Source organism: Neomonachus schauinslandi, chromosome 9 (genome assembly GCF_002201575.2).
Source record: "Neomonachus schauinslandi chromosome 9, ASM220157v2, whole genome shotgun sequence".
In the NCBI taxonomy this organism is placed as follows: Eukaryota; Metazoa; Chordata; class Mammalia; order Carnivora; family Phocidae; genus Neomonachus; species Neomonachus schauinslandi.
The window spans coordinates 27,214,399-27,234,270 of NC_058411.1; the positions used below are offsets into that span (position 1 = coordinate 27,214,399).

At 40.9% G+C, this 19,872-nt stretch overlaps 1 protein-coding gene and 1 pseudogene across 1 annotated transcript in view; one reads left to right on the plus strand and one right to left on the minus strand.

Annotated features, from left to right (window-relative positions):
* BBOF1 (basal body orientation factor 1) overlaps positions 1-16,953 on the minus strand; it is a 32,721-nt gene extending 15,768 nt beyond the window's left edge. The window contains exons 1-4 of the mRNA XM_021679554.1: positions 16,751-16,953; positions 12,954-13,182; positions 5,883-5,948; positions 3,218-3,361 (exon numbers count right to left, since the gene is read on the minus strand). Of these exons, the coding sequence (XP_021535229.1) occupies positions 3,218-3,361; positions 5,883-5,948; positions 12,954-13,182; positions 16,751-16,812 (501 nt within the window). The 5' untranslated portion in view covers positions 16,813-16,953. The remainder of the gene's footprint in view (positions 1-3,217; positions 3,362-5,882; positions 5,949-12,953; positions 13,183-16,750) is intronic.
* LOC110571702 lies at positions 4,463-5,443 on the plus strand (annotated as a pseudogene).
* Positions 16,954-19,872: the final 2,919 nt, after the last annotated feature.

The window sequence follows — 19,872 nt, forward strand, 5'->3', positions numbered from 1 at the left end:
TCACCATGCTATACATTAGATTCCCCAGAACTTGTCAATCTTAGAACTGGAAGTTTGTATCCTTTGACCAGTATCTCCTCATATCCCCCTCCCTGCCAGCTGTGGTAACCTCTAATCTACTGTTTCTCTGAGTTCAGCTCTTTCTGGATTCCACATATAAGTGATAACAACCATCATAGATGGTTGCCTTATATCACTCATTAACCAAGTTTTATTATTATTATCTTTCTGATTTATTTCACTTAATATAACACCCTCAAGTTTCTTTTTTTTTTTTAAAGATTTATTTATTTATTTATTTGAAAGAGAGAGAATGAGAGAGAGAGAGAGCACATGAGAAGGGGGAGGGTCAGAGGGAGAAACAGACTCCCTGCTGAGCAGGGAGCCCAATGCGGGACTCGATCCCGGGACTCCAGGATCATGACCTGAGCCGAAGGCAGATGCCCAACTGACTGCGCCACCCAGGCATCCCTAAAAAATTAAGAACAATTTTAAAGCAACAGTTATATGCAAATAATGAATCATGGAACACTACATCAAAAACTAATGATGGGGATGCCTGGGTGGCTCAGTCGGTTGAACGTCTGCCTTCGGCTCAGGTCATGATTCCAGGGTCCTGGGATCAAGTCCCACATCGGACGCCCTCCTCAGCAGGGAGCCTGCTTCTCCCTCTCCCTCTGCCTGCTGCTCTACCTGCTTGTGTTCTCTATCTCTCTGTGTGTCAAATAAATAAATAAAAAATCTTTTAAAAAAAAACAACTAATGATGTACTGTACAGTGACTAACATAACATAACATAATAAATAAATAAAAATAAAAATAAAATAAAACAGTTATAAGACCAGTTGTAAAGCAACAAGTTATCAGGTTCATAAACAAAGCCTACCGGGAAGGTTTTGGGATAACTTCGCAATTACGATAGAGTTAAAACACATTCCTCCACATTCCTCCAGTCTAAGAAAGTGTCTTCCCCTTTCCTACCTTGCCTGAAATGTGCCGAGTCATCCCTTTAATTAGAGCTTTTAAGAGTACTCTACTAAGATTTTTATTTATTTAAGATTTTATTTATTTGTCAGAGAGAGAGAGAGCCCACAAGCAGGGGGAGCAGCATTTAGAGGGAGAAGCAGGCTCCCCTCTGAGCAGGGAGCCTGATGCGGGATTCAATCCCAGGACTCTGGGATCATGACCTGAGCTGAAGGCAGACTCTTAACCGACTCAGCCACCCAGGCATCCCTCTACTAAGATTTTTAAAGCTATATAATTAAAACAAGCAAACATCAATAACTACTATGCTACTACTTTTACCAGGGATTAATAGGAATGAGTGTGCTAAGTATTTTACACACATTATATTATTTAACCCACACAACATCTCTAAGAGGAGGCAGGTGATATTACAGCTACATTTTACAGGTGAAGAACCTGAGACTCAAGAGAAGTTAACAGACTATCCAAAGCCATACAGCTATCAGCTGCAGAACCAGGACATGAAGTCCATAATTTCAAACACTACATTGTCTTATCTGACTTACTCATTTCGCATATACTCTTTGGATTTGGTGATCAGCTAAAAGGTAAACAGAAATAGGATGCAGGAATTCTGGTTTCCCATCAAAGCTTGCTCTTGTTAAACAGGGCTCTGGGTAGCCCAAGGAGGGCTTGAGAGGCATTGCATGCTTGGAGAACACCATGCCCAAGAGTGAGAGGCACTAAAAGTGACGGTGGAAGGGCCTTAAATAATACTCATGGCTATAATCATAATTTTAGCAGTAGTAATAATGCAGCAGGATCAGCAACAACAGGTAATATTTACCACACAGTGCTATGCATTTAAAACAGATTATTTCATTTAGTCTTCACAATGACCCTTTAAAGTTGGTACCATTATTCTCACCTCCATGTTTTAGATGAGGAAATTTAACAAGATACCCAAGTAGTAAAAACAGTATACTCTAGCAGCCTGACTTCAGAGCATCAACTTTTAGCCCCTCCACTACATGAAATACGGTTACCTTAGGTGGTAATACTCTTATTATTACTAGTAATAGCGGCAATGTTCAGTTGCATGTTAGAGCGGGCTCATACCAGGAATTTTGCTAGCATGTTGTTAAAGTGTTTGTAGCTTGAAATTGGCCATAATACAAGTATTTATACCAAGGAAATCAGCAAATGCTACAAATCAGGACTTTTGTCCTCAGAGAGCTACATGCCACTATAAATATAATTTTCACTTATATGATATACACTACTTTAAGCACTTTAAATATATGAACTCATGTAGCCTTTACAGTAACCCTACGAGTCTATGGGTAACCCTTATTATCCTATTTTACAGATCAGGCAACCAAGGTATAGAGAGGTTAAGTAACTTGCCCGAAGTCACAAAGCTGATTTCAGCTACTATCCCCTGCATAAATGTGCCATTTATTACATTATTACTAACGCAATAAAACTATATTCTGAGCTGAGGGGATGGAAAGTAAGAGAAAAAGCATAGCAAGGTCAGAGAAACTTTCTGAAAGTACGCAGTTTTCCTCACCCTGCCCACCCTTAACCAGAGAACCTTCTAAAATGTTCTAAAATCATCCTTCATCAGTCTAAACCTATTTTTCTTTAGGACTTTGCTACTTTGCCCCTAATGTTTCCCAAGAACTGTAATTTGTTTGTTTGTTTCTTTTTTTTTTAAGATTTTGTTTATTTATTTGAGAGAGAGAAAGAGTATAAGCAGCAGGGAGAGGGAGAAGCAGACTCCCCACTGAGGAGGGAGCCCAGCTTGGGGCTTGATCCCAGATCCTGGGATCATGACCTGAGCTGAAGACAAAGGCTTAACCAACTGAGCCACTCAGGCGCCCCTGTAATTTGTTTCTTATTGAAGTCACTCCAAAGGTTTAGTTGCTGATAAATGTGGAAGGGTGTGTTGGCTAAGATTTGGTGAAGTCACAAAAAAATCAATGCTTAGGAAAGTCTTAGAAATAAGACTTGCACCCAGTGCCACACTCATTATATCTTCCGCTTTCTCTCAAATAACCTCTGAAATGTCAAGGGAGTCCTTTACCATCTCACAGGAATAAATGTCTATGAAGGCTTTTGCACACATTAAGTATAGTACTGTGATATTCACTTGATTGTGGCACTCTGGAACTGAACCTGCAATATTTCCGAGGTATGCTTGTAGTTAATTCTAATCACCTTTATTTAAAGAAAGAAAGAAACTTACATCATCTAATTCTTTCTCCACTTGGATTTTTCTCCTCTGGAATTGTTTTATTGATTTCAGCTCTGTCTGAATCATGCCAATTTCTCTAGCTTTTTGATGGAACTGTCCCTCCAGCTCATTTATTTGCACAGTATACTTTTGTTCCTGTATGCAAAGAAACAGGTAAATGAGTTAGGAAAAAGAACAAAAGCCCCACAGAGTTGTGTTCCCTTTGAAGCCTTAAGCTATTTGTCTATCTTATTTGAAGAAATGTTCCCTTTTTATTTTTGCATCAAGTTTTACTTTTTGTTAGAAGATACCAAGTGCCTTGAATAAGAAAAAAATTCTCAAATGAGCTGATCTTATACAGAAAATGTAATTATTAAAAAGAGGTATGAGAAGACTAAACAAAATTTTAATTTGTAAGAAAGACAAATAACATCCCTAACCCTAAATTAAAATTAGTGAACTAAGAGATAAAGGAAGGGCCGATAGCTCTAATAAATCAAGAAAGAAGGAGAAGTTGGGAAAAAAGAGGAAGGAAGAGGGAGGAAAAGGCTGAGGATGAGGAGGAAGAGTAGAAAAGGAGAGAAGAGAAAAAAAGGAAGGAGGAAGTGGAGGAAGAAAGGGCCAATAACACAATTTTTAAAATGAATGAAATAACAAAAGGAAATGCAAATGACCCTCAAACATGAAAAAATGTTCAATATAGCTCATAATAAGAGAAATGCAAATTAAAATACACTGGAATACTCACCTATCATGTTGACAAAAATCAATTTTGACAATACAATATACTCTGGCATATTGTGAAGACATGGATAGGAGTTAGATTTCTCAGAATACAACATGTTTGATAGATTTGACTTTGGAACCACATAAATATTTTACATAATTATATAATTACATAATTTATATGCACAATTTTTTTAAAAGCACTTCTAAAAATCAAAAGCAAAATGTGTTCTTCAGTTGGTGGCATAACCTCACAGGAATTCTTTCAAATGGTAAAGTATTTGATCATAGATCCCTATTGGTATATATCCTAAGGGGGAAAAGTGCCCCCTAGAATCTTAAATCTGTTTCCACTAATCTAGTTAGTGGTAATATTGGTATTGTGACTGTTGATGTATTGAGGTTTGAAGCAACTACTCGATTATACCGATATCATTAAGAACAGGATTTTTGGAGAAGTTCCCCCTTGGGCAGTGGGGCAGCTTGTAACCTCAGGGGTGGCAGCTCTAACTGCAACAGCAATTATTAGGGATGGCAGCAGCTGCAGTAGGACCTACAACAGCCCAGAAGTTTTCCTGGAGCTTATCAGGTCCTCTGATTGATGAGGACCCCCAGGCAGCATTAGAGAAGCTGACTAAGGCTTTGGAACAGAAACCAGATGATGCACAATATTATTGTCAAAGAGCTTATTGTCACGTACTTCTTGGGAATTACTGTGATGCTGTTGCTGATGCAAAGAAATCTCTTGAACTTAATCTAAATAATTCCACTGCTATGCTGAGAAAAGGGATATGTGAATACCATGAAAAAAAAACTATGCTGCTGCTCTAGAAGCTTTTCTAGGAAGACAGGAATTAGAGAGTGCAGATCCTGATTTCACTGTCTGGATTAAAAGGTGTCAAGAATCTCAGAATGGATCACAATCTGAGGTGTCTGCATCCCAGAGGACTCATCAGTCAAAAATCAAGTATGACTGGTATCAAACACAATCTCAAGTAATCATTACACTTGTGATCAGGAATGTTCAAATCAAGAATGTTCAGAAGAATAATGTAAATGTGGAATTTTCAGAAAAAGAGTTGTCTGCTTTGGTGAAACTTCCTTCTGGAAAGGATTACAATTTGAAACTGAGACTTCTTCATCCTATAATACCAGAACAGAGCACATTTAAAGTACTTTCAACAAAAATTAAAATTAAAATGAAATCAAGACAGAGGCTGTGAGATGGGAAAAACTAAAGGGGCAAGGAGATGTGCCTAAACCAAAACAGTTCATAGCAGACATAGGAATTTATATCCATCATCATCTCATTATGTAAGAAATTGGGATAAATTGGTCAGTGAAATCAAAGAAGAAAAAATGAGAAGTTGGAGGGAGACGCAGCTTTAAACAAATTATTTCAGCAGATCTATTCAGATGGTTTTGATGATGTGAAACATGCCATGATCAAATCATTTAGAATCTGGTGGTGCAGTTTTGAATATCAACTGGTCTGATGTAGGCAAAAGTTGAAATCAATCCTCTAAAAGTACTAAATAAATTAATTTGCTATCACTGTATTGCAAAACAACAACAACAAAAGCAGGACCTTTGGTGAGGGATAAAGGAGACTCAGATCAAGTAATAAACCCTGTACTCCTGCATCTGAATTGAAAATATTGGTATGGACTCATTATATAATCTTTTAAAAATATGTATTTCCTACCTCTGTCCACTGAAAAGCCATAGAAAGAATGACAAACTCAGTAGTACCACTACTACCAGATCATTTTCTACAATAACATAATTTTATGTTATTTTTGAGCTTCTGTACAATCAAGTGTGTGAGCTTTAAGGTCACTGAGCTACTCGGAGGACCTATTCACTTACTCTTATTGTGTCTTAAATATCTGAGCTTGCCAGAAACTTGACCACCCAGTAAGTAAAAGTATTAGTGTACCTAGATACTCACCAATTTTTCCTTCTCCTCTTGGGCTTTTTCCTTTGTTTCATTCAGTTGCTGTTTCAGTTTTTCAATCTGTAGAAGTTGGAAATACGGAGTCAGGAAGGTAAAGAAATTGCCCTGTAACTTACCTTTTTTAAGTAGCCTAGGTTTTTTTTTGTTGTTGTTGTTTTTAAGATTTTATTTATTTATTTGACAGAGAGAGACACAGCGAGAGAGGGAACACAAGCAGCGGGAGTGGAAGAGGTTGAGAAGCAGGCTCCCTGCAGAGCGGGGAGCCCGATGTGGGACTCGATCCCAGGACCCTGGGATCATGACCTGAGCCGAAGGCAGTCGCTTAACCGACTGAGCCACCCAGGCGCCCCAAGTAGCCTAGTTTTTGCATGATATTGAAACCTATAGTGTTGGAGAGGTAGAGTAAGGTGGGCATATTCCACGCCCTTAACCTGCTATTGCCAGTTCTAAAACCTGGCTATCATCAGAGTTGCCTGGGTAACTATTTTTTGTATGTGGTAAACACATTATATTTACCATCTGAACCATTTTTAAGTACGCAGTTCAGCTGTGTTACATATATTCACACTGTTGTACAACAGATCTTTATAACTTTTTCATCTTGCAAAACTGAAACTCTATACTCATGAAACACTAATTTCTTCTACCTACTCCCCAGCCCTTGGCAACCACCTTTCTGCTTTCCATTTCTATGATTTTGACTGCGTCAGATACTTCATATGAGTAGAAACATACAGTATTTGTCCTTTTGTGACTGGCTTATTTCACTTAGCATAATGCCCTTGAGGTTCATCCATGTGTAGCATGTAACAGGATTTCCTTCTTTTTAAAGTCTGCATTATATTCTCTTGTATGTATTTACCACACTTTTTTTTCTTTTAAGATTTTATTTTATTTATTTGAGAGAGAGAGGGAGAGAGAGATCACAAGAGGGGGTAGAGTCAGAGGGAGAAGCAGACTCCCTGCCGAGCAGGGAGCCCGATGCAGGACTCGATCCCAAGTCCTGGGATCATGACCTGAGCCGAAGGCAGTCGCTTAACCAACTGAGCCACCCAGGCGCCCTACCACATTTTCTTTATCCATTCTTCTGTGGATGGACATTTGGGTTGCTTCCACCTCTTGACTGTGAATAATATTTGAATGAACATGGGTGCACAATATCTCTTCAAGATCTTGCTTTAAATTCTTTTGGAAATTACCCCACAAGTGGATTGCTGGATCATGTGGTAATTCTATTTTTAATTTTTTGAGGAACGTACATACTGTTTTCCATAATGGCTGCACCATTTTACACTCCCACCAACAATGCGCAAGGGCTCAATTTCTCTGCATCCTCCCCAGTGCTTGTTATTTTCTATTTTTCTGACAGTAGTAGCCATCTTAATAGGCATAAAGTAATATCTCACTGTAGTTTTGATTTGCAATTTCTCTTATCTGGGTAACATTTTTGAAAAAAAGTTTCAAGAAGAGTACAAAGAGGTCTCATATACTTTTCATCCAATTTTGCCCCATTTGCTTTCCCTCTCTATGTATGCATAGATAGATCTATCTAAAATATGAATATATAAATGATATATTTTTTTCTGGACCATGTGAGAATAAGTTTAAGACATCATGCCTCTTTACCCCTAAATATTTCAGAAGGTATTTCCTAAGAAAAAGGACATTCTTTTAGAAGCACAATAATCAAAATCAGAAAATTTAACATTGATATAAGACTATTATTTCATCCACAGTCCATATTCAAATTTTGCCACCAATTGTCCCAGTAGTGTTCTTTATTGCAACTTTTCTTTTTCTGGTCTAGGATATAATCCTTGATTATGCATTTAGTTGTCATGTATCCTAGTCTCCTTTAATCTCGAACAGTTTCTCAGTCTTTGTCTTTTAGGGTCTCAACAGTTTTAAAGAGTAGCAGCCAGGGTTGGGGTTGTCTGATGCCTCTGCATGAGCAGATTCAGATTATGCATTTTTGGCAGGCATATACTGTCTAAGTGATGATGTATACTTTTCAGTGCATTACATCATGAAGTAATTGATGTTAATTTTCATCAGTTGGTTAAGACTATGTCTGCCAGGTTTCTCCAGTTAAAAATTGCAATTTTTCCTTTTGTAATTATTAAGTAATTTATGGAAAGATATTTTGAGACTATGCAAACACCTTCTGCTCATCAAACTTTTACCAGTAGTTTTAGCATCCACTGAAGATTCTTAATGAAATCAATTATTGCCGTGACGCCGAATGGTGACTTTTTTAACTCCCCCATTCTTTTTTTAAAAATTTATTTAAGGGTGCCTGGGTGGCTCAGATGGTTAAGCGTCTGCCTTCAGCTCAGGTCATGATCCCAGGGTCCTGGGATCGAGTCCCCAGCAGGGAGCCTGCTTCTCCCTCTGCCTCTCTCTCTCTCTCTGCCTCTTATGAATAAATAAAATCTTTTTAAAAATTTATTTAAATTCATTTAATTAGCATATAATGTAGTATTTGTTTCAGGGGTACAGGTCTGTGATTCATCAGCCTTACATAACACCCAGTGCTCACCACAACACGTACCCTCCCCAATGTCCATCACCTAGCCACTCCATCCCCTGACCCCCCTCCCCTCCAGCAACCTTCAGTTTGTTTCCTAAGATTAAGAGTCTCTTACAGTTTAGTCTCCCTCTCTGGTTTCATCTTGTTTCATTTTTTCCTCTCCCCCTATGATCCTCTGCCTTGTTTCTTAAATTCCACATACCAGTGAGATCATATGATAATTGTCTCTCTCTGATTGACTTATTTTGCTTAGCATAATACCCTCTAGTTTCATCCACATTGTTGCAAATGGCAAGATTTCTTTTTTTATGGCTGTGTAATATTCCATTGTATATATATGCCACATCTTCTTTATCCATTCATCTATCAATGGATATTTGGGCTCTTTCCATAGTTTGGCTATTGTGGACATTGCTGTTGTAAACATTGGGATGCAGGTGCCTCTTCAGATCACTACATTTGTATCTTTGGGGTAAATACCCAGTAGTGCAACTGCTAGGTCGTAGGGTAGCTCTATTTTCACCTTTTTAGGAATCTCCTGTTTTCCAGAGTGACTGCACCAGCTTGCATTCCCACCAACAATGTAGGAGGGTTCCCCCTTCTCTGCAACCTGGCCAACATTTGTCGTTTCCTGACTTGTTAATTTCAGCCATTCTGACTGGTGTGAGGTAGTATCTCATCGTGGTTTTGATTTGTATTCCCCTGATGCCGAGTGTTGTTGAGCACTTTTTCATGTGTCTGTTGGCCATTTGTATGTCTTCTTTGCAGAAATGTCTGTTCATGTCTTCTGCCCATTTCTCAATTGGATTATTTGTTCTTTGTGTGTTGAGTTCGATAAATTCTTTATAGATTTTGGATACTAGCCCCTTATCTGATATGACATTTGCAAATATCTTCTCACATTCTGTCGGTTGTCTTTTAGTTTTGTTGACTGTTTCCTTTGCTGGGCAAAAGCTTTTTATCTTGATGAAGTCCCAATAGTTCATTTTTGCCTTTGTTTCCCTTGCCTTTGGTGACGTGCCTAGCAAGAAGTTGCTGTGGCCAAGGTTGAAGAGGTTGCTGCCTGTGTTCTCCTCAAGGATTTTGATGGATTCCTGTCTCACATTTAGGGCTTTCATAAATTTTGCATCTATTTTTGTGTGTATGGTATAAGAAAATGGCCCAGTTTCATTCTTCTGCATGTGGCTGTCCAATTTTCCCAACACCATTTGTTGAAGAGATTGTCTTTCTTGCATTGGATATTCTTTCCTGTTTTGTCGAAGATTGGTTGACCATAGAGTTGAGAGTCCATTTCTAGGCTCTCTATTCTGTTCCGTTGATCTATGTGTCTGTTTTTGTGCCAGTACCTAACTCTCCCATTCTTTGGAGATTTAATAATTTACTACATTCTACTGAAAGGAAAAGCTTTCCCTTCTCCCTTATTTATTAATGTATGTTTTATTAGCAATATGCACTCATGGACGTATTTTATTCAATGGATTATAATCCTTTACTGCCATCATTTATTTTGATTGTTTCAGATTTGGCCAGTGGGAGCCCCCTTCAAGCTAGTACCTGTGCCCTTTTTTTTTTTTTAAGATTTTATTTTATTTTATTTTTTAAAGATTTTATTTATTTATTTGACAGAGACAGAGATAGCGAGAGCAGGAACACAAGCAGCGGGAGTGGGAGAGGGAGAAGCAGGCTCCCTGCAGAGCGGGGAGCCCGATGTGGGACTCGATCCCAGGACCCTGGGATCATGACCTGAGCCGAAGGCAGACGCTTAACGACTGAGCCACCCAGGCGCCCCAAGATTTTATTTTTAAGTAATCTTTACACCCAATGTCGGGGCTCGAACTCACAACCCTGAGATTAAGAGTCACATGATCCACCAACTGAGCCAGCCAGTTACCCTGCCTTTTAATTTTCTTACTTACTTTCTTGCACAGATATTCCAGGCTCATCTTTTACTTTCCCTGCTCCGGTCTTAGAATCAATCATTTGTCCAAGGTTGCTAGTATGTTTTAGTAGGAAACCTGAGTAGCTTTTTTTTCTTAAAGATTTTATTTATTTATTTGATAGAGAGAGAGAGATCACAAGTAGGCAGAGAGGCAGGCAGAGAGAGGGGGGAAGCTGGCTCCCTGCTGAGCAGAGAGCCTGATGTGGGACTCGATCCCAGGACCCTGAAATCATGACCTGAGCCGAAAGCAGACGCTTAACTGACTAAGCCACCCAGGCACCCCCTGAGTAGCTTTTTAAACTAACAACTCCTTGACATGGTTATAGAATCAGAGGATATATAAGTGAAATACTGTCGTAATTAGACTAGTTTAAGGGAAACCTAAAAATTTTATGATATAAATTGTGACAGTTCTAAGTCATATAGCTCAGGTGTGAAATATGAGATTTATTTTGTGATTGAACAAAGCCTTAAATGCAAAAACACCAATTTTGTTCGATATATTTCTAAAACACATTTCATTTCTAATATTTCTATAATTAACATGATATAAGACTATAAACAGTTTAAATAAAGCTTTAATGACACATTTCTAGGATATAGCAGAATGAGTAACAAAACTATAGGAGAGCTCATTAAACAGGATATATTTAATCTATTTTACTTCTTCCTTCCAAGATAGTCTCTTTGGTTTCAGTGGGCATCTGCGATTATGAGAAAATTATGTTATTTGCCATAGCCAGATGCTGACCTCTGATACACGAAGGCAGATGAAAATCAGGAAATACAAGTGACACTGATAAACCAACAGCAATCAGCTAATGCAGGCCACAAAGCTTCTATGTGATGAATTTGGAAAATTACTTGACCTAAAAGCTTACCTTAGAATAATACTTTATAGAAGACAATTTTAATAATGCCTACTATTGAAAGAACAATTTTTTTTAAAAGATCTTATTTATTTGACAGAGAGATAGAGCCAGAGAGCACAAGCGAAGAGAATGGCAGAGGGAGAGGGAGAAGCAGGCTCCCAGGTAAGCAGGGAGCCCGACATGGGGCTTGATCCCCGGACCCCGGGATCATGACCCAAGCCAAAGGCAGATGCTTAACCATCTAAGCCACCCAAACGCCCCTGAAAGAGTAATTTTTAAAATGGAAGTTGCCTAGGAAAGAAGGTAACAAAAATAACAGTAATGTATAAAAATTTACTTTAATAAAATTCACAAAATCAAGACAAATGTTCAGTTGCCTGATTCTGTAATATGCTTTCACTATTATCTTGAAGTTAGTTTTGATTAATATTAACTTTTTCAAAGTATCAGTACACTCACAAGCCATTCATTCATGCATGCAAAAATATTTTAATGAGCGCCTTCTATGTGTTATGCCTGTACCAGGTGCTGGAGAGGTAGCACTGAACAACAATAAAAAAAAGCCCCAGGATGCCTGGGTGGCTCAGTTGGTTAAGTGGCTGCTTTCGGCTCAGATCATGATACCCAGGTCCTGGGATCGAGTCCTACATAGGGCTCCCTGCTCAGTGGGGAGCCTGCTTCTCCCTCTCCCGCTCCTCCTGCTTGTGCTCTCTCTTCCTCTGTCAAATAAATAAATAAAATCTTTTTTTAAAAAGCCCTCAAATTCTTTACTTCTGTGAGGTTTCATTCTAATCAGGAAAAGAGACAATAAACAAATATATAAGTAATATTCATGCAGCTCATAGAGGCAGATGGGAAAGAGAAGAATTTGGAGTTGCACCTAAATTCCACTTTAACACCCACTAGCTGTGTGACTTTGGGTCACACAGGTACAGTGTAAGTTAGTATCTGTCCTTTCTGAGAGTCAATTATCTATAAAATGGGAATGATATATTGTAGCTACATGGGGTTATTAAAAGTCCTTAATGAGACAAGAGAGGTATAAAGTACCTAGCATAGTGCTTGGTACAAAATATGGTCTCCAAAATATTAGTTCCCTTCCCTTTTACTTCCAGATCTAAAATAATAGTTTCACTCTCAACACTTAAATAGGGTACAGAAAGATAAATTCAAGACTCAACTAGCCAAAAAAAGGAGATTCAACTTGCTGGGTTCATAATCATGTGATCATGGATTATCAGTGAATTGCTTTATAAATCATTATAAGTATTTATCAATATCAAAAAACATATAGGTCAGGGGCACCTGGGTGGCTCAGTCAGTTGAGCGTCAGAACACTTGATTTTGGCTCAGGTCATGATCTTGGGGTTGTGAGATGGAGCCCTGTGTCTGAGCTCTGCACTCACCAGGGAGTCTGCTTGAGATTTTCTCTCCTTATCTCTCTGCCCTTCCCCCACTGCTTGTGTGAACACTCCTTCTCTCCCCGCCTCAAATAAATAAATCTTGAAAAAAACAGACAGGTCATATACTATGCTCTTCTTAAAATAAAATGGACCATAGTGTTCCCATATGACCATCAATCTCTGTTTCAGACAAGAAAACAATGGGACAAGGGCTGAAAATAAAAGAGCCAATTCTAACAGTAAAGCCATTCAGCAATAACGTCCTGCTTCAAGTATGACAGAGGTAGTTATTGAGACTCGGGAGGGTTTCTACCTACCTACCATATTATCTTTCTCCTGATCCTGCTTCTTCAGGTAACTTAATACAGACATTGTATCTTTCTCCATTTTATATTGCTGTTTCTTTAAGTCCTCATTGCTTTTTGCCAGTCTCCGGGAAGTATCACGATACTCAATCCTAGAGAGTTCTGTGACTTCCAGCCTGGCCTCCCAAAGGGAGGCATTGGCCTTGGCTCTGTCCACTGTAGATTCATCAGCTTTTATTATCTTCCTGCATGGGAAGAGGACATTGACAGCATATAACTATTTCTCTACTATATTAGAATTATACCTTTCTCTTTACTACTATTTGTTTTGGTTGGCATTGCCTGGCACATATGAGCAAATATTGTTGGATGAATGAGTTAATAAATACATATTTATGATAAGGGAGTTAAGTGGGTGACTCTTCTCAGAAGAGGGGAGCTTTGGAGCATAACTCTAAAGGACTGGAAAAACAAAGAGGAAAGGCATAAGTCAAACTCATTTCATGAATCTTTCACATCTTTTCATTTACCTCTTTTTCTCGTATTTGAAACTGTCATTTCTATTCCTACCCACTCAGTTTTAGACCTTGGTTCTCACTCCTGCAAATCCATTACCTTAGTTCCCCCTCTGCATGATAATACATTCGTAGTGTAACTGTAAGTCCATCATTCTGTAATCTTCCACATACTCCAACCCCAGTTTTGGTTTTGTTTTAGGTTGTTTTTGCGGGGGGGGGGGGATTTCTGGCTAGACCTTGGACAAAAGATCAAGTCACAAGGACAAGTATGTTAAATACTTTATTAGCTGGTGCCACAATGCACCAGGCTTCAAGGACAGCTGAGAAACGAACCATAATCATTTATACAGAAGTAAAAAGAAAAATTTAAAATAATAATAATAAAGCATGGCTTCAAAGATTAAAGTGATAAAAGTAGAGTTTTTCAAAATAAAGATTTAGGGGCGCCTGGGTGGTTCATTCGGTTAAGCGCCTGCCTTTGGCTCAGGTCATGATCCCAGGATTCTGGGATCAAGCCCCACATCGGGCTCCCTGTTCGGTGGAGAGCCTGCTTCTCCCTCTCCCTCTGTCTGCCGCTCTGCCTACTTATGCTCTCTCTCTCTGTTAAATAATTAAAAATCTTTAAAAAACAAACAAACAGGGCGCCTGGGTGGCTCAGATGGTTAAGCGTCTGCCTTCGGCTCAGGTCAAGATCCCAGGGTCCTGGGATCGAGTCCCACATTGGGCTCTCTGCTCCTTGGGAGCCTGCTTCTCCCTCTGCCTCTCTCTCTCTGTCTCTCATGAATAAATAAATAAAATCTTTAAAAAATAAATAAATAAAAATAAATAAAAAAATAAAAAACAAACAAACAACAAAATAAAGATTTATGGTATGAAGATTAACAAAACAATGCCCCTTATATGTGGTAGGCACTGGATGCATAAATATTTAGATAATAAGTAAGACTTTACCTGCATTTGAACTCTAAATATTTTCACACATAGATATGTGTGGATCTTTCTGTACTATCACCCTCCATCCCTACCAACTCCTGGTTCTCCATCCCTTTCCCTTCTGTTCTCTTCAAATTAAGGCCAGCCCCACCTCCAACCCTCTAGCCTGTTATAGCTTTGACCTTCCTTTCCAGCATGATTTAGGCAGTAGTGACAGGCTGCCTTGCTATAATCATCCAATTACTCCCTGAAGGTATCAGGTCTAAGCTGCTAAGAACAGTTGATGGCAGCTAGGATTTCTCATAAAACCACTAATACTGACTGAAAAACAAAGCAGCGTTTCTCAAACTATGGGTCATGGAAAATCCAAGGAATACAAGGTCTGTTACCCTCAGTGTTCCTCCTTGTTGATAAATGTACTGTAGATGCACGGTCAAAAATAGAAAACTTATGCTAGTGAGTTCCCAGAATGTGACAAGCCCTTGGCACTTTTAAAAAGTGCAAGACTGGGGCACCTGGGCGGCTCCGTTGGTTAAGTGTCTAACCTCAGCTCAGCTCATGATCTCACTTTGGCTCAGGCCATCATCTCAGGGTCCTGGGATTCAGCCCTGCGTCAGGGCTCTGTGCTCAGTGGGGAGTCTGCTCAAGGATTCTCTCTCTCCCTCTCCCTCTGCCCCTCTCTCTCCTTCTCAAATAAATAAAATCTTTTCTAAAAAGTGTTTATGCAATTATGTAAAAAAGAAAGAAAAAAGTTACACTGCAGAAGAATACCTATATTAATATATGGGGGGGGCTACAAATAAATATGTACCATGGGCTATCATTTTATAAAGAAGAAAAAGAAAATCCCCAAATGATAGTAGTAGTTACATTTGGATGATGGGATTACAGGTGATTTTTGTTTTCTACTTTGACTTCCATGTTTCCTAAACCTTCTGTACTGAGCATGTATTACTCTCTTAAACAAGTTACTTTATAAACTTTACAAGTTTGGGGGATTCCCTTTTGGTCCCATATATAGTGATTGATGCTGGACACCATGTATGATTCCAACAAACCACTAGAGTCACCCAATAGATTTAGTGGCAATCTAGCAGCAACTCCATGCAAAGTGTTAGTGCTACAGCAATGCCTACTTTAGGGGTTCTGACCAGCTTGGGGAAACGTGAACAATTACCAATTCGTTCAAATCTTTTACGTTTTCCTTTGAACCAAAAGGAATCCTTCAAAAGGCCCAACGAACTACTTCCTCAATCACCCAGAGATTCTCTAGATGTTCAAGATATTCTCAACTACATCACAGAGATCTCTCAGGTGGGGGGCGGGGGCGGGGGGAGAATGAAACCCAGAGCATAGTTCCCATTGAAAAAAGAGAAGATTCAAGTTGAAGCATACATGGACACCTTAATTTGTTTATTTAACAAATAATAAGCATCCACCATGTTCCAGGGTCTCTGCTAGGTGCTGGAGATATGGAGAATAATGCTTAGTGCCTACTCTAGAGAAGCTTGTAGTCTTGAGCAGGGGTTTCCAACCCTAGCACTACTGATATCCTGAGCCAAATAATTGTTTGGCGAGCAGGTGGGGGGGTGTCCTGTGCATTGCAGGATGTTTAACAGTATCCTTGGTCTCCACCCACTAGATGCCAGTAGCACACATCCCCCGATGAGAACCAAAAATGTCTCTAGATAGTGCCAAATGTCCCCTGGGAGCCAAAATCGCCCCGAGTTGAGAACCACCGGTCTGGAGCAGTACTGTCCAACAGAACTTTCTGTGGTGATGTTAATGTGCTATACCTAGGCTGTCCAATACAGTCACCAGTAGCCACATGTGCCTATTGAACATATGAAATGTGGCTAATACAACAGAAGATCTGATTTTTAAATTTTAAGAGCCACACATGGCTGGTCACTACCCTATTGGACAGCGCTGGTCTAGAGGACCTTCAGTATACCAAGAAATGTTATCCTGACCTTCTGATCTTCACTTCTAGTGTCAGAACTAATTCTTCCTCCTCATTCCCAGTTCTTTGGTTTTTTCACTAGCCCCTATTTCATTTGGTCCTGTATTTTATTCTTTGGGAACTTATCTGCCTCCATCGTTAATGCATTACACATAGGCAGGGGCTGTGTCTAAATTATTCAGGGTCCCAAAACTCACACTCCGTTGTTTAGGTTGGAGCAGTACCGTTCGCATGCATTTTGGGAATTTTTGAACAATGAGGCTGTCCTTTTCAGAATCCAGGAGAGCAAGAGGAGGGCAGTTAGCCAGCCGGCCAGCCCCAGCGTCCCACCGGTTCCCAGCCCCGAATCCCCAGAGGGTAGGCCCGGGGAGAGGGGACCCCAGCGTGGCTTCTCCTTACTTCTTGTCTTTGTCTTTGCCTTTACTCTTGCCTTTCTTTTTGTCCTTTCCCTTAGACGGCATCCTGGCTTCACCAGGGGCCCCACTGCAGTCGACGTTTCTCCACCGCCTCCCCGGCGCGGCTCCGTTTCTAAGGAAACCAGCACGCCCAGCTTGTAACGTTCCGTCCCGGCCGTTGCCCGTGCGCCGGAGAGCGCACGCGCCCGTGACGTAGCCCCGACGCCGCCGCCGCAAGGGGCCCGGTCCGCGGGCCGGGCACGGGGGCGGGGCAGAGAGCGCTCCCAGGGCTGAGGGCGGCGGGCGGCCGCGCCGGGGCGGCGCGCGCGCGCGGTGAGTGTGCGGGCAGCGGGGACGCGGCTGGGCAGGCTGGCGGGCGCGGGTTCGAAACGGGCCCGCACGGGGCGGCGGCGCGGCGTCCTGCAGGCCGGGCGTTTCCGGCGGCGCGACGGTCGGTGCGCCCAAGCCTCAGGAGGCTTGCTTCCCTGGGGTTCCGTCCGCCCCGCCGCGGGCGTCGGTGCGCCACCCCGCGCCGGCTTTGCAGCGTTTCCCCCTCCTTGCCATCGCGTCCACCCCTTGGCCTCACGCCGCAGCCAGCGTGGCCGAGGCCGCCGTGCTCCGTCTCGTCCTCTCCCGAAACTGCCCTCTTTTGGTTTCCTTCTCCCTCTCCTAGCTTCTAACTCTGGCTAATTCTGTAAGGGATGAAGCATTCAACGGACTTGCCAGGCTCAACACTTTTTGATGAGGCCGTGGAGGACTTTTCCGAGGGCGGTGGTTGGCGGTGAGGCTGGCAGCCTCGTTTGGGGAGCGCGTGCGGGCGTCCGAGAAAAGTCCTGTCAGCTGGGGTCGGAGAGGCTCCGACGAGGAGAAAAGTGTTGTCACCTGGGGTGGGAAAGGCGGCAGGGCCACGAGGAGAGAGCTCTGGGGTCAGGCCCTCGGCCCCGTTCTGTCCCGTGTGTCCGACGCTGCCCGCCCAAAACGGCCCCGGATTCCCATTTATTGATACCTGTCTCGTCCGCAGCCCCTTTTTGTGCAAGTTGCATACAGTTGGAACTTCGGCCTTTTGGTGTTTTGTTTTTTATTTTGTTTTGTTTTTTCCTGAGCACATTTGTGAAAAGGGGTATTCAAAAGTGTTGTTCTTTTTCAGAGGAGGAGCTCTGTGATTATGCCTTCAGTCTGTGAGAGTTAGTCATTGAGGACGATCGGGAATTCAGGGTGCCAAGACAGTGCCTAGGAAACTTGTGACTGAAGCTCTGCTATGCGTTATCCTACATTTCAAATTGAATTAAGGTGTTTTTTTTTTTTAAGATTTTATTTATTTGACAGAGACAGAGAGGGAACACAAGCAGGGGGAGTGGGAGAGGGAGGAGCAGGCCTCCCGCGGAGCAGGGAGCCCGATGCGGGGATCGATCCCAGGACCCTGGGCTCATGACCTTAGCCAAAGGCAGATGCTTAACGACTGAGCCACCCAAGCACCCCTGAATTTAATGTTTCTTTAAAAACATTGTACATCTTCCCTCTCCATTTCTCGAGGTCTTTGTCCTGATGTCCCCTTCCTTTTTTTTTTCCCTCCAGTTGTGTAGCTTCTGTTTATGAATTCTGTGGCTAGAGGGAACATGCTGATTTGTTAATGAGCGCTGAAAATCTTTTTAGACACAGCGTGTGTTAGCGTGATTTTAGCTTACCCCCCCTTTTTTTTTGAGTAGAGTTGATTCAGTGTTATATTAGTTTCAGTTGTACAACATAGTGATTCACCTTCTCTATAGGTTCTGCTATGCTCACCACAAGTGTAACTACCGTGTAAAATGCTATTACAGTACCATTGTATTTTCTATGCATTAACTTACTCCCTAAGTCCCTTTTATTCCAATGATTTATTCATCCTGATGTAGGGAAATGTTGGGGTTAAAAGCCAACGGCCAAGAAAGAATTCTTGAGACATCTTCGGTGCAAAAAGGTGGTTTAATTAAAGCATGGGACAGGACCTGTGGCCAGAAAAAGCTGCCCTGGGGTTGTGAGGTGTGGCCAATTATATACTTTCAAGTTGGGAGGGGGTTAGGGATAGCTTAAGTCTCTAAGGAATTTTGGAAGCAAGGTTTCCAGGAGCTTGAGGGGGCTAGCTATTATTAGGAAAAGGTCATTTATTACTGTCTAGTAAACCCTTAGTCATGAGACCCTTCAGATGTGTATCAGTGGGCCATATGCTTGGGGGTTGATTGCCAACATATATCTTGGTGGGGAAGTAGAGATAAAAAGTTTCCAAAGGAATTTTTATATATTAAAATAGACCACAGGATCCCGGGGGGTCGGGCTAAGGTTTCCTTTTGCCCTTACCAAAGTACTAACATCAAGGCAGCTGAGTTCCTAGAGGAACATCACTCTGCCTGTTCCAAGGACTTGTCATTGGGCTTTAAATAGTAAGGAAATTTAATTTTTTTATTTTGCCTTTGTTTCCCACATCAATTACACAGCTAGAAGCCTGCATCTCCTATTCCCCTTCACCTGTTTTGCCCAACCCTCCAACCCCTTCCCTCTGGTGGCTTACTGTATTTCTGGTGCAAATTTTCCCTCTATTTGTATGTCACACTCTGGTGGGTCCATACACTGAAGGAATTTCCTCTGATAATATCCATAAAGTTAGGATTAATTTTTGTCTGAGGTTCTGAAAGTGCATCCTATTGATAACTTGCAGAAAAGAGAGGTTAGGGCATCTTCTATACAGGCTGTATATTTGGAATTCTAAAAATTGGTTATTGTATAATATGAAGGTCAGTTCAAGACTTTCCTTGTTTGAACACAGGCCTATAGACTCATTTATAAACATGAAAATTTGATTGTAACAAGATTATTTCTTAATATACACATAATACTTTAAATTACATATACTTTATAGTTTTTTAAAATCATACAACATTTTTATTTACCATAAGTTTGTAGTTAAAACTGCTGTGATATGACTATGGCTAAGAGAAATGCCCATATTTATACTATAGTAGAGGTGGTTCTAGAATTTGCAGTCTTCTGAACCTCCACATTCTCTGCCAAAGAACTGGATATTATTCAGTCATCTGTTAGTAAGAAACATCTGATGATACCGATAGTAGTAAAGTAGGCAGTTGCTATTTA